Source organism: Petaurus breviceps, unplaced genomic scaffold (assembly GCF_028583685.1).
Source record: "Petaurus breviceps papuanus isolate PSGF00001 unplaced genomic scaffold, PetGlider_PUasm1.0 37, whole genome shotgun sequence".
Lineage (NCBI taxonomy): Eukaryota > Metazoa > Chordata > Mammalia > Diprotodontia > Petauridae > Petaurus > Petaurus breviceps.
The window spans coordinates 83,439,841-83,453,992 of NW_027186296.1; the positions used below are offsets into that span (position 1 = coordinate 83,439,841).

Genomic DNA, 14,152 nt, shown 5'->3' on the forward strand with positions numbered 1-14,152 from the left:
GAATTTGTCTTAATGCGCAGAGAAGAGAAAGTTACATGCCAGACATGCCCATCTCTTTGGCTAAATGAAGTGTTCTCTCTACCCTTCTGAAATTGTCCTCACAGTCATCTTCAACTGGTCTGCCTCAAGCAGAACTGATCCTTGCCCACAATGCACAGACCAGCTGACATCCTCACCTTCATGGATGGAGAGGTTCATTTTGTGAGTCAATGTTTGATCAGCTAAAATGAGCACATGTGCCCTTTAGTGAGACCAGCAGGTCATGAAACCTTCTGGAAGTGTCAGGGTGACATAATTACCTGCAAACCTGGTTTTCCTCCAATCAACAAAGTAGTTACTCAACAAAATCACAGAGAAGAAGCCAGCTGATGCATGTCAGGAAGAAAAAATACAGAAGGCTTTTCTATATTAAAACAGCTTTGATGAAACCACGAGGCAAGAATATTTTCTGCAAACAGTGGGTTTAGAAGTAGAGTTAGGGGTAGGAAGGTTCTAGATGTGGCTGATATAACTGTTTGTCTGACCTAGCTCATTTGATTGGAAATCAGTACTAATGAGGCCAAGGTTGTGAGGTCAGTTTCTGTATCAGTCAGTTCGATTTTGCCCTGAGAAAAACTCTATTCAGACACAAATCATTTACTGAGTATCTACCATGTAAAATGTTCTCTGCTAGATACAATGGGATGTGCGTATATGCATAGTGTATTGTATGTGCCTATAGATATAGACATGCATGTATAAAATATGCATACATATTAGATATAAATATCTGTTATACATATATATTTATATAATATTTATCAATGTCTATATATAAATGTTCATAATATTTATCCTGTATGTGTATGGATATATATAACATATAAATACATGATATTTAAATATTATTAGTATGTTTTTGCTATCTAATGGAGCTCTCCAAAGGACCTTAGAAATCATCTTATCCTCACATATAAATAATGCACACAATACAGACATATACATACATCGCTTGGTACAGTTGGATATGCATGCATATATACACGTTTGTAAAAATATATTACAGTGTATATTTGCATGCATGAATTCATGCATGCATGTGCCCCACGTCACCTAGCAGATATATGTGTATATATGTGTGTATGTGTGTATATGTGTGTGTATCCTTGAGGATAAGCAAAAAGGCACCAAGCTATCTGAAAGAACGCTGGGTTTGTAGTTAGAAGACCTGGGTTTGAGTTTTAGCTTGACACTAACTAGAGTTGTCACATTCATTTTTGGGGTCTCAGTTTTGTCATTTCTAAAATAAAGGCAAAAATGATCAGAGATCCCTAGATAGAAAAAAAACACTAACCATATTTAAATATCACAGATCTATATATCATATATGTATACACACACATATATATATATATATTCATACATACAGAGGATAAATATTGTTGATGGATGTATCTGGATCTGTGATTTCATCAGTATCAGGAACTTCCTGTGAGATAATTTCATCTATCTCAGTAGATCAGCAACAGTTCTGTAACTTATAGTCTTAGAGGACTGCTTGGGACACTGAAGGGTTAATCAGTTTTGCCACTGGGATATAGTTAATATGTCATAGGATCATAAATCAAGAGTAAGAAGGACCCTTAGAGGCCATCTACTTCAACCCTTTCATTTTACCAGAGGCAGGATTTCAACCAGGTCTTCTTGACTCCAAGGCTGACCCTCTGTTAACCATGCCACATATCATGGCAATATGTGACAGGTGCCAAATGTATGATTGGTACTATAACAAGTACTATTGAATAACTGCTACTGGAGTTCGAAGAATCAGACTGCATCCAGAACTACAGCACACCCCCTTGAAAACGTGAGTCCTTGGTGAAAGGAGGGGATCAATGCAGGAAGGTGGATGACTAGATTTAACACTTTTCCCATGACTAGAAGAATCAACGCTCATATCTTGAAGGCTGATTAAGAACACCACTTTTATACACTATGCAGAATGCATAAAAAAATCAGCCATCTTTCCCACCATTTAACTTCCTAAAAGGTAGTCACTGATAAGATTTCCCCAATCTCAATAGCAGAAAGGAAAGTACTTCTGATTGATTAAAAGCATGGCAGGAAGTGAGGTCGTGGTAGAGGTTGGTTGGGTAAGAGCCTTTTCTTTCAACCCTTGCCAGGAGCAAGAGGATTGATGGTCTGTGATTTTGTGTTCCAGTAGTATATGCTGCTCTGGCTAGGTAAAAATGACTAAAGCCATCAATCCTTTTTGCTCCAGGGCATGAGATGATTAGCTGATTTTCTGATAACAAGATTCTTATTAGCACTTTCTTTAAAAGGGTGTACAAGCTGTTCAGGTTGATGGTTCCAGGGTCATTAGGCAGCAGGGAAGAAACCAAATGCCACAACCCACACATCTTCCACCAGTAACAAGCCTGAGATGACAAGCATTAATAACTCCAGGCCAGCCACTTGGAGAGATGGACAGAGGTCACAGCTTTGATAGAACAGTAGCATGGGGCAGCCTCTCATCCTGCCAACCTAACAGGTGAGTGACCTGGGACTATGGAATAGACAGCCCAGAAATAGCTCTGTTTATGCCAGAAATCCTTCTTGTCAGCCCTCAGCAGCCACTGGGGGACAACCATTACCTCCCAAAAGTCATGTTCAATAAACCCAAGTCTATAAGTCTGGAGTTTATTCTGAAAAGAGGGATTTCTTTGGTCAATAGAATATCTTGGACCAGTAATTTCTTCCCTAAGCTTCAGTTTCTTCATCAGTAAAATAAGGCATGTGGACTTACACACAGAATACATTTAATAAATACTTATTGATTGACCTTGTAATTTCTAGCTCTGTACTCTGCCCTTTAATTCCAAAAGAAGTTAGGGATGGGGAGAGGGAGAGGAGGAAAAAGAGGGAGTTAAGGCTAAAATACAATTGGCAACAACATGTAAATTAAGGCCCCTCCTGTCCAGTTGGGTTTAAATACTAAAGATTGACCTTGACCATTTTGTGACCCTTCTTCTCAGCTAAGTCAACACAGGAGTGTTCCTTCTCCCCTATATTCCATTCCTTAAGGCTGCCCTGGATATTCCCTTTAAACAGAATAAACTTGCATACCAAAAAATGCGTGGGATTGGGGAATATGGGTACAATTCTCCACTAGTAAGGTCTTGGGCCTTGTTGTTAACTCCAGAACCTTTCGGGTCTATTGGGGAGTTGTCAGAACATTGTATAGCTTTCACAAAATCCCACAATCTTCTGGTGGATAGATGACAAATCATTTCCATTTTTGTTGTTGTTGTTGTTATCTAGTCATTTCAGTTTTATCCAACTATTCATAAACCCATTTGGGGCTTTCTTGGCAAAGATACTAGAGTGTTTTGCCATTACCCTGTCCAGCTCATTTTACACATAAGGAAATTAAGGCAAACAGGGTTAAGTGACTTGCCCAGGGTCACACAGGTAGTGTCTGAGACTGAATTTGAATCCAAGTCTTCCTGACTCTAGACCTGGAAGCTCTATTTACTGAGCCATCTATCTTTTTTCCATTTTATAAAGGACTAATCTATCCCTTCATTTATTTGACAAGTACTTTTTGAGAGCCCTGTATATGGAGGCCCTTGTGTTGAGTTCTGTAGGAGGTTCAAAGGATTAAGTTGTGGATCCTGCCCTTATGGAGACTTCAGTCTACTAATTTTCATGCTATATGGCTTGTCTTAGGCTAAACTGCTTGTACAAAATCCCATAACAAGTCATTAGAGCAACTGTGAAAAGGCCTCAGGAGGCCCAGGTCTGAAATCTTTCCCCAAAATGACTGGTACAGCAATGCAAATCTAGGTTGAATTATGAGAGCTGAATGTCTGTCTAATGTGTCTCTCTATCCCACTAGAGAATGAGAACTCCTGAGTTCTTTTCACCGCTGTCTTGATAGGTTCTTCTAATTTTTATCTTGATACCTGCATGACCTAAAAAGTTTATAGTATTCCTTGCTCATAGTAGGAGCTCAATTTATGTTTCCTCATGTGAAATGAATCATAGATTTAAAGGAACTTAGCAAGAAAGGATCATCTAATCTAACATCTTTACTATGCAGATGAGAAACTGAGGGTCAGAGATGTTAACAGACTTATTCAAAGTCACCCAATGACTCAGTAGCCAAGTGTTAATCACAACCCCAGGTATGGCTCATTAAGGTCCATGCTCTTTTCATTAGCCCTCACTGTCTAGCAGGATGGCAATGGGTCCTCACAAGAATCCACAGTTCACGGACCTCAGAGATGGAAGTCAACAATCTTGGGATCTTATTGCATCGTTTCCACTAAGTAAACCACTGATGATCTCAAAGCCCACTTGCTCTACCTTAGATAAAGTAGTTAACAATAAAGTGAGGTAGTACAGTAAAACTGATAAGGATCCAACCTTGGAATAAAGGAGATGTGTGTTCAATACTATGTCTGGCACATGCCATGGCCATAGATGAGTCATTTATCCTTTCAATGTCACAGGCAACACCAGAGGGTTTGTGGATTGGAATCGGTGAAGGAAGTTTCCCAAACTTAATAATTCACAAGAGTATATAAAATTCAATCAATCAATCATGTATCTTATGAGGTAGGCTGTAAGGATGACAATCAAATGGTGCTTGCAAAATTAAAAGGGCTCTAAAAATATAGGGAATATAACATCCAAGAACTCTGAAAACCCAAAGAGAGTCTATCTTTTTTTATACACTTTAAGATTTATGTAGGATTGTTTGCTTGTTTGTTTGTTTTCCCATGGAGCATTTCTTTGCCTATCCTTTGCCTACTTCTTTATAAAACAAACACAGTGAGATCCCCCTTTATTTTTGTTCCAATCATTTGTATATAATATCCACCCATTTTGAACAGAGAAGCACATGGCTCCTTGGGGTGACCATCACATTTCCCCTGGGACTGGATCATTCACACGCCAACAGAACCTCTTTTCCTTCTTCTCTCTCAATCGCCACAGGAAAGCTGTTCAGCAATCACTTCCTGTCAGCAAATACAGGTATATTTTCTGTACTTCCCAGTCAGAAAAATATAGCAATAATTGAAATACACACAAAGACAGAACAAATATTTTGTATATGATGTTTGAAGACATAAAACAAACAAGCAGAGGGAGAGAAGTGAATTCACAGCCTGAACAGAATTTCTGATGCTCTCACTGACCAGATACTTATTAAACAAAAGAAAAACCACTTGTGAAGACAGATCGTTTTTTTGTGGACAGAAGTCAAGATAGAACAAGACAATGATTTCACCTGCTGCAATTTAAAGGTGCAAACATTAGATTTCACAAATTTTAAATTATGATGCAGGAGTTTTGTTTGTTTATTTTACTCTTCTCAATGACTTTAGAACATACTCATACTACTATTCCAATGTGAAGGAAAGTATTTTTTTCTCCAGTATTTGAGAATATTTGTTGATACATTTTAATTTTTTAAATCTATGTAAATGTAGTCTTCATTTGACATAAGGAAATCCAAATATATCACATATTATGGTTTATCATTTCCAACTTCCACATCTTTGCCTAAGCTGTTTTTTTCTACCTGGAATGTTCTACATACCCATATTACTGCCTATCAAAGTCCTATCCATCTTTCAGTGCTTTAAGAGAGGGAGAGCCATGTAGAAAAAAAAAGACTGCTAGATTTGGGGTTAAGAGAGATATGGGTTCAAAACCTAGTTCAAACATTAGCTGTAGGATCATTCACAAATCATTTTATCTCTCTGGGATTGTATTTCCTTGTCTGTAAAATGGGACAATTTTGCTCACACTACCTTCCTAAAGGGGTTTTGTAGGAAACTGTGCTTTGCAAACTCTAATGAATGATAGAATTGGTACTTTCTATTATTAAGGCTCATCTTTTAAAAATGCTACCTCCTTCATGAAGCCTTCCCTGATTACCCCATGAAGGAACTACTATCCCTAACCTCTGAACCTGTAGCACTTGTTTTCTATAAAATGTAAATGTTTGGTATAGTTGTTATCTGTATATGCACCTTGTTTTCCCAATGAGATTGCAAATCTCCTACAGAAAGGGACTAGACCTCAAAAATCTTTGGATCATCCTCCCATGCTTTGAACAGCACTTTGGTACATAGGCACTCGGTAGAAATGTATGGAAAACAAAAATGTACTCGATTTTCATGAATAAGCAAAGATAATCCAGGAGCTTTGGTGACTCCTCTTACAGGATTTTCACATGTTCCTCTACAGAATAAAAATAATAATAATAATAATACCTCTCAGTGTGTTCATTCAAAGAAATAATAAATCTAAAACTGAAAACCACCTTGTTTAACACGTAATACAACTGCTCACTTTACCACTGAAGAAACTGAGGCCCACAGAAGTTAAGGAACTTGCCCAAAGTCACATGAGTAGTAAGTATCAAATGTGGGGTTTATACTCAGGCTCTTCCAGAGTCAGTGCGGTTTCCCATTTATCATGTTTTGTTCACCCCAAAAGAGCATTTTCCAAATTTTAGGCCAAGGCAACTTTTTATATGAAATATCCTTACTTATTAAAACCCATGAGTGTTCCTTCTTCTTTTAGTCTTTTGATCTCTCATAAGCATCTTCTCCCAAATCCCTAATCTTCTTGTTCCCTGATCCTAGAGAGCCATTATATTAAGGCTACAAAAAAATCAAGGAATCTAAGGCAGATAAGTTTTACTTTTTACTAGCTTACAGTAAACTTTGGTTTGGGAAAGATCACACACACACACACTCATATATTTTTACATGTTGAATACACATTACAGTTTTCAAAGTACTTCCACATGATTATCTCATTTGATATTCCATACAACCTTAAGAATTAATCAGAAGAGGGAAATAATGGTCAAAGAAGTCAAGGGACTTGCCCAAGGCCATATAGCTAGTAAGTGACAGAGTCAACTCTAACCTGAATCCTTTGACTACAAATCCACCTAGCAAGCTGATTCTATTCGATGTAACATCTAGGAGACATTTTTGGTGTATTCTCAAGATAAAGGTTTTTATCTCAAGAGATAACATTTCTTTTTTAAAGCAAATTATATGGAGATGAATGGTAACAGGTCAAATAAGTTCTACTGCATTTTTCCTGCAAATTCACAAAAACAGATTTAAACCAAATGCAACCTAATACTTTATGATTATCTTGGCTCTCTGCCAACAGAAATTCATTCAAATAGAAAAATACAAAGTATAATGCAGAGACACACATACCAATTATAAGAGACTTGCCCACTACCAAGCCAGGGATATCCTTAAGAATTGGACATGTTTACTCCAGGCATTAACACACAGTGTTTCAGAACTGGAATGGGGGATGAAGAATTATAAGTTGACTGCTAAGGTCATGGGACTAAAAGATTGCATGAGCCTTTAAGTAAGAGGTGATCTCTACGCTCAGTTTAGCTTTTGGGGATAATGCATGAACCCAAATAACTATATCACAAAGTGTAATGTGGAAATACAAGAAGAGAGCTGCTTCTGCTTCCTAGCTGAAGGAATTCTGGGAGAAAAATGCTTTTAAACTCAGATACAAGGTAGAATTCTTACTTATCACTATTGAGGCTCAGCTTAAAAATGCCACCTCCATCAAGAAACTTTCTCAAATCCCCTAATACCATGCTAGACCTACTATCCCTATCCTCTGAACTTAGACTATTTGTTTTCCATAACATGGAAATCCTCTGATTAGTAGTTATTTATATATACACCTTGTTTCCCCAATGAGATTGTAGAGACTCTACCTACAGAAATTTCCACTTAGAGGAATTCATCCAAATAGAAAAGTACAAAGTATAATACAGAGACACATCTAGAAGTGATTTATGCATCTAGAAGGGATCTGTCCTTTAAAATAAAAAGTAGCTGAAGTTCATACAGACCTTTCGGATTTAAAAGCATTTTATATACCTTGTTTATTTGAGGCTCTCAATAAGCCTAAGAGATATCCACTGCAAGTGATTTCATCTCCATTTTACAGATGAGGACAATGAAGCTCCAAGAGGGAAAATAAAGCTTGCCAGTCTAAGGTCAGATAGCTATGGAGTATCATAAAAGGAGATCGAAACTCTGGGTTTCCTGACACATCTAACATTCATTCTATCCATCAGCCCCTTGCTATCTCTCTAATTTCATAGCACTTCATCCTTCTCTTATCATACTGAAATTTTCACTATTTTTTCAGTTAATTCTTTTTTTAAAAATTAAATTAAATTTAGTTATTTGCTTTTTTTTTGGAGGGGGAAAGTAGGGCAATTGGGGTTAGGTGACTTGCCCAAGGTTACATGGTTACCCTGCTTTTTGTGTTAAGTGTCTGAGGCTGGATTTGAACTCAGGTCCTCCTGACTCCAGGGCCAGTGGTCTATTCACTGTGCCACCTAGCCACCCCCAAAGTTACTTCTAATAGACTACAAAGGGCTGTGCTATGTGTGTGTGTCATTGTATCTTTACCAGTCTTTACCATAGGAAATGGATCAATAAGTATCTATTGAATGAATGAGAGGTAAGAGGTGTAAAGTACTATAGGAAAAGGAGGAAGAAGACATCACCTCAGGTTTGCACAGTGGAGAAGGTCAAGAAAATCTTTATAGAGGAAACAAGAATGGGACTGATCCTCAAACAATGCCTTTAAATTAGAAAGATGGAACTAAAACAGGACTTTGAAGTCAGAGGGAATGATGTAAGAAAAGGCAAGGAGGTGGGAAAATCTAGTGCATGATAGGGTAACAGTAAATGAGTGTTCTCTGGCTCAAACATGCGTGTGAAGGGTCTAGTGAAAAATGTCATCAATTTGTTAAGCATGAAGTCCAAGGACAAATAAAGTCAGAACAATTAGTGGGAGAGATTCACACTCAACTACAACAATGTTAAGTAGGGTATAAATAGAAGTCAACAAAATAATGGATAAGATTTGCAAAAGTTACAATCTCTTAAAAATTAAAAAAAAACCATATTGCCAATGTGAGAAAATAAAGCTAATGAAATATTTAGATTAACTCTAGAATAAAAATGTGAAACAGATAATGCTTGCCACCTACCTAACCAGACTGTGGTAACACTTAATGAGGTAGCACAGCTGTAGTATCCTGGAACACCTTGGAAGCAAGGAGATCATATGTATATACATATGTATATTGGAGACATACATTATATATTAGCATACTGAGTATCACTATATAAAATTAGATCAAGGCACAGCATGTCTAAGATGAGTAGGGCAGAAGCAATGTGTTCTTGCTTACAGTATCAGGCTCATGACAGTGATTCATACCCAACTTCTTTCATGCCAAAAAATCCCAAGGTGTTCCACGAACTTTAGCAACAGCTTTCCTAAACCACAGCTGCAATGTAGAGGGGAGAACATCACCCCCACAGATGAGCTGAAACTGTTACCTGCTCTAAACTACGCCCAGAGCCCATCTTTGGAAGGAGTAGGAGGGAAAGGGGAAGCATGAGAACCACAGAAGGCTCCTGAGGAGTTTGACAGGCAGCCTATAATTACCATAAATTTGCACCTCTAATACCCGCATTACAGTAATCAGCCCCCCTTTTTGGCAAAGGTTTTTAGCTAAAGGTTAAGCAGTTTCAAAAGGTATGTGTTGCATGTAGCAATGAAGAATGGGAAAACAAATTTATAAACTAGGCATTTAGAAGTAGGCATGGGGTAAAGGATGGAGTGCTGGGCTTGGGGACCAGAACTGTGTTTGAATCCTGCCTTGGACAGTTACCAGTTATGACCTTGAGCAAATATTTTAATCTCTCAGCCTCAGTTTCCTCATCCATAAATAGCACCTACCTCAAAAGGTTGCAGTGAGAATCAAATAAGCTAGTGTTTATGAAGTACTTCACCATCCTTAGAGTGAAAATCTATATATTAGCTATTATTACATGTATACAATTATCAGCAATCACCAATCTTTATTGCAAATTCATGTTACTAGTTTCATTACTGAAACAGATTGATGTGTGTGCACACACACATATGCAAATTTCACTCAGTATGTGCATATATATGTACACATATAGGTATATACATACATGCCTATCTTCCCAGTCAAGTCCCACCACTTCCATGTAAATAATCTCTTTAAGAGGGGCACTGATACACAGAGCTAGAAGAGAATTTAGAGGTCATCTACTACTCTTATTTTGCAAATGAGGAAAATGAACCCAGTAAGTCAAATAATTTGCCATAGATTGCAAAGGTAATAAATGACAAAGACTAGATTTGAATCCAAGTTTTCTGACTACAAATCCAGTGTTTTTTGTATTCCACACCAACCCTCCTCTTCTAAACAGTAATGACTAATGACTATTCTTTTTTCTTGCTTCCCAAGTTCCTTTTCAACTTGGCTGTTTCTCCAGAGACAAAACATTTAAAGGGCAGGAGTGGTGATGACTAGGTAGCTGTGGATGGTCAAACATTCAGCAGTAGCATCCCATAGTGCCAATTACAGCATTTCAGAAGGCTTTGCATATTACCTTTCCAAACCACTAGCCCAGCTAAGCCCTGCTGGGTCTGCATCCATGGACAAGGAAAGAAAAGCAGCCCTATAGGTCTCAACTATATAGACATAAATGATCTTGGGGTGCTTCTTAAATAGACAGCATCTTATTTGCCAAGGAAATACCCATCTCGCTCTTTCCAAGACATTTTGAGAGATGAACTAAAGCAAGGGTTTAATTGGTAAGTGATATTTTACGGCTTGGATAACAGTAAAAGCCAGAAATATTTCAAGTCAAAAGTCTTTTGCTTCCCAGTGAGACAAGACCTACATGTTTGATGTATTTAAAACCTGCCTTTAAAGCCAGAAGCTTTTTCTTAATCACTTAAAGCACTGGGAAAGTTATTCCATCAGTTTAAGAAGACTCAAGTTCAAATGGGGGGGGGGAGGGCAGTATTTTAAGTGGTTATGACATAAAAGATCCAAGAGTTTTAGGTGTAAGAAATAGGGCAAAAGTGTGCAGAATATGAATGGAAGTAATTTCTTTGATCAAATAATTGAAGAAGTTTCTCAAACATTGATAAAATTAGCCCCTTTCATAAAGGCTGAATTCCAAGGAAACCCTGAGGATGTTTGAATGACAGTTATGATCAACACTATTTTTTTTTAATTCCCTATTTACCTAAAGGTATACTAAAGGAATTGGCATTTTAAAATAATGGCCTTCCAGATACAAGCAGCTCCTCTTATTAGGAACTGACAATGAACACAGCTATCTAAGTGACAAGGCTCTGGAACAATTTTTAGCTATTACACTACAATGGAAAATATCATGAAGGGTACTAGGCTGAATAATCTGTATGTAGTATGAACAATAAAATCTCACATTTCTGATTGAATACTCCTTCCCACCTCCCATCCCTAGTTTTAATACTTTCCTGTCTGCTTTATGACAGCCCATAGAACTTTCCTTACTTTTTAGATTTCTTAGCTATTCACAAAGCCTTTTCTCTATTACAATTTCCAAGTTCATTTAAACTTGAACAGCACCCAGCACCCTCCACTTCAAAAGAGACAACGTTTGTACAAAAAGGCGAATTAATTTTTTCAATCTTCACTTCTTATCTAGAAGAAATGTTGAAAGAAGGAATCCGCCTACAGCTGATTCCCCCCACTTTCAACCATTTGTATTCCAGCTCATCCCTTGCACCCACAAAATGGGTTTCTACATTTGCTGTTATTCACCAGAGGTAAAGCAAAGGAAGGAAGAACAGGGGGGTTGTTGTAACTGCTATGTCTGATCTTCCTGGGACCAGGAAGTACTAGACTAGAACAACCATTCATTCACATGCTGGAAAACCCCGAACTCTGACAACACACACGCGGATGTTGTTAGGGGATGCTGGAGTGTTCTCCCTGAAACATGCATCCGCTTGTTCCCAAGAAACAGGAATACATTAAGGGCACCAGCCTGCCACTGCAGTCCTTCAGAAGATGGGGGAAATGAAGAGGGTACAGGGGATATTCTACACCTAAAGACTTTTCTGTCTTATAGGCTAAGCCCCTAACTAAGTCTTGCAAATAAAGGAAGAGGCATTTCAAGCTGCCTGAAAATTTAACCCTTCACTTTCCATGTTCCTAATACTTTGGGAGAAAAATGCTATTATCTGCATGGTCACAGTCTTCATTACCATAAACTGGGGTCAAGGAGGCCCAAACATAGTTTATCTGAACTGCAAGTGATTTAGAAAATTTCGACATTCAGCGACACTCACTGGATTGCTTTTGGGGGAAGAAGGTGGTAAGGTTAACAGGAGGTATTATTACTCCTGGGTTAAAAAATGGGGAGAGGGAGAGGAGAGAAACTGATGGTCAGTAGCATACTAAATTCAGAAGACCCCTTCCCAGTTTCTACTTATTCCCTCTGCCTGTTTTAACCATTTCCTTCCCAGCTCTGGGCTCCAGGGACGTCCCCCAATTCCCAGGAAGGGACCTTCACACACACACACGCACACCCCACCCCCATACACATTCTCCCGAGAGGCTTGGCCTCCTCTTTGCTACTCACGCTGCTGTTGTGACCTGACCAGTGGACCATGGCTTGGTTGTGTGCTGAGTCCCCGGTCAGCGCAAACGTGGTACTTGTCAGTCTCAGCTCCTCCAGCCGGAACCGGGTGGCTTTGCCAGGCTCCCGCTGCCCTCCGTCCCCCGGTGGCCCCCGAGGGCGTCTGCCCTCTCCCTTGTCCCGATCTTCCTTTTCTTGTTCCATCTCACTCCGTCTCCTCCGGATAGAGGGAAGTGCTCCGGCCACGCTGTCGCCGACTGGGCCCCTCTCAAGGGAAAGAGCCCTGTCCCCAGGGGCCACTGTAAACACCGGGCGACGGGGGAATGGCATGGGACCCGCGGACGCTCTGCTCGGCTTGGCAGGAGCCCCAGAGCGCCGCTGCTCCCCAGGAACAGCGGCCGGCCCCGGCTTCTCTTGGGGCCCCAGAGGTGGTGTCCCAGTTCGAGCTGGTGTCCAGCGCTGGGCCGATCCGGGGGACGGCGAGGGGCAACAGGAGCCGCTCCCGCCACAGGCGCCCCGGGCGCAGAGAAGCAAGATCCCGGTGCGGGCGAGGAGCGCGCCGAGCCGGGTGGGGGAACCGCCGCCACCGCTGCCTCCGCCAACTTTTCCCATCGCTGCAGCTGAGCAGACAACAGAAGAGGGTCCCGGACGGGGAGTGGAAGTAGAGGGTCACCTCTGACCTTGTATTAAGGGGGCTCAGGACCCCAACTCCATCCAAGTTGGTCCAGTTGGGGGCGGGAAGACAGAGGTAGACAGGGCGCCGGGGCAGGTGTAGCTGGTTCCAGTGGTTGGGCTAGTGCCGCCGAGCACAGTTTTTGACAGAGGGAGCCGCCGCCACACGGGGGTGGAGCTGAACTGAAGTCAGAGGCAGAGGGGTAGCTGGCTGGCTGGTCTGCGAAGTGGGGGGAGCTGCCGGGGGCTCCCGGCCGCCCCGCGTGCTGCTCTCCAATCTCCCTTGCAGTGCGCTGCCCAGTGCTACGCTGCGCTGCTGCTCCAAGCTGCGCTTTGGCGATCCCGAGCGCCCCGGACAGGCTGAGCCTCCGCCGCCGCCCGAACCTCCCACTCGTGAGCGCAGGCTGCCCTCTCCCAGCACTCTCCTCACTCTCCCAGCCCCCTCAGCGGCTTGCCCACGCTGCCCTTTCCGCGGGGGCGGCTGGCCTCAAGCTATCTACACTTTCCCAATGTCGTGAATGTTCTCTCCACTCTCCCACTCTCTTTCTTCTAGTCTTTTCCAGTTGGAGGGGTTTCCCAAGGCCACGAGTCCAGCAGTTTCCCTCCTCGGTCAACAAGCTAGCCTCTTGACCGGACCCAGCGCACAGCTCTGTAGCCTGTCAGGGAAGAGAGCCGCAAGGAGGAACGTTAATGAGTGATTGATTGCCATCGTCATTTTTTTTAGAAGGTAGACTCAAACACAACTAGGGCTAATAGTAAGGGCCATTTAGTCCCTTTAAAAGAATTAGAGAATCTTAGAGTTCCCAAGGCCTGAGAGATCACATCATCTATCAGTCAATCAACATTTATTAAGCGCCTACTATATGCCAGGCACTGTGCTATAACTTTTAACTACAGTCTACATTTTGCAGCTAAGGGTAACTGAGGCCTAGGGGTGGAAGTAGCTTGTC

General features: G+C 40.8%; 1 protein-coding gene across 3 annotated transcripts in view; it reads right to left on the reverse strand.

The window, feature by feature from the left end:
- The window catches only part of SORCS1 (sortilin related VPS10 domain containing receptor 1), a 711,184-nt gene extending 697,684 nt beyond the window's left edge, over positions 1-13,500 (reverse strand). For all 3 annotated transcript variants that reach the window (XM_069098910.1, XM_069098911.1, XM_069098909.1), the window contains exon 1: positions 12,534-13,500. In XM_069098910.1, coding sequence (XP_068955011.1) covers positions 12,534-13,142 — 609 coding nt within the window. In that variant the 5' untranslated portion in view covers positions 13,143-13,500. The remainder of the gene's footprint in view (positions 1-12,533) is intronic.
- Between the last annotated feature and the right edge of the window lie 652 nt (positions 13,501-14,152).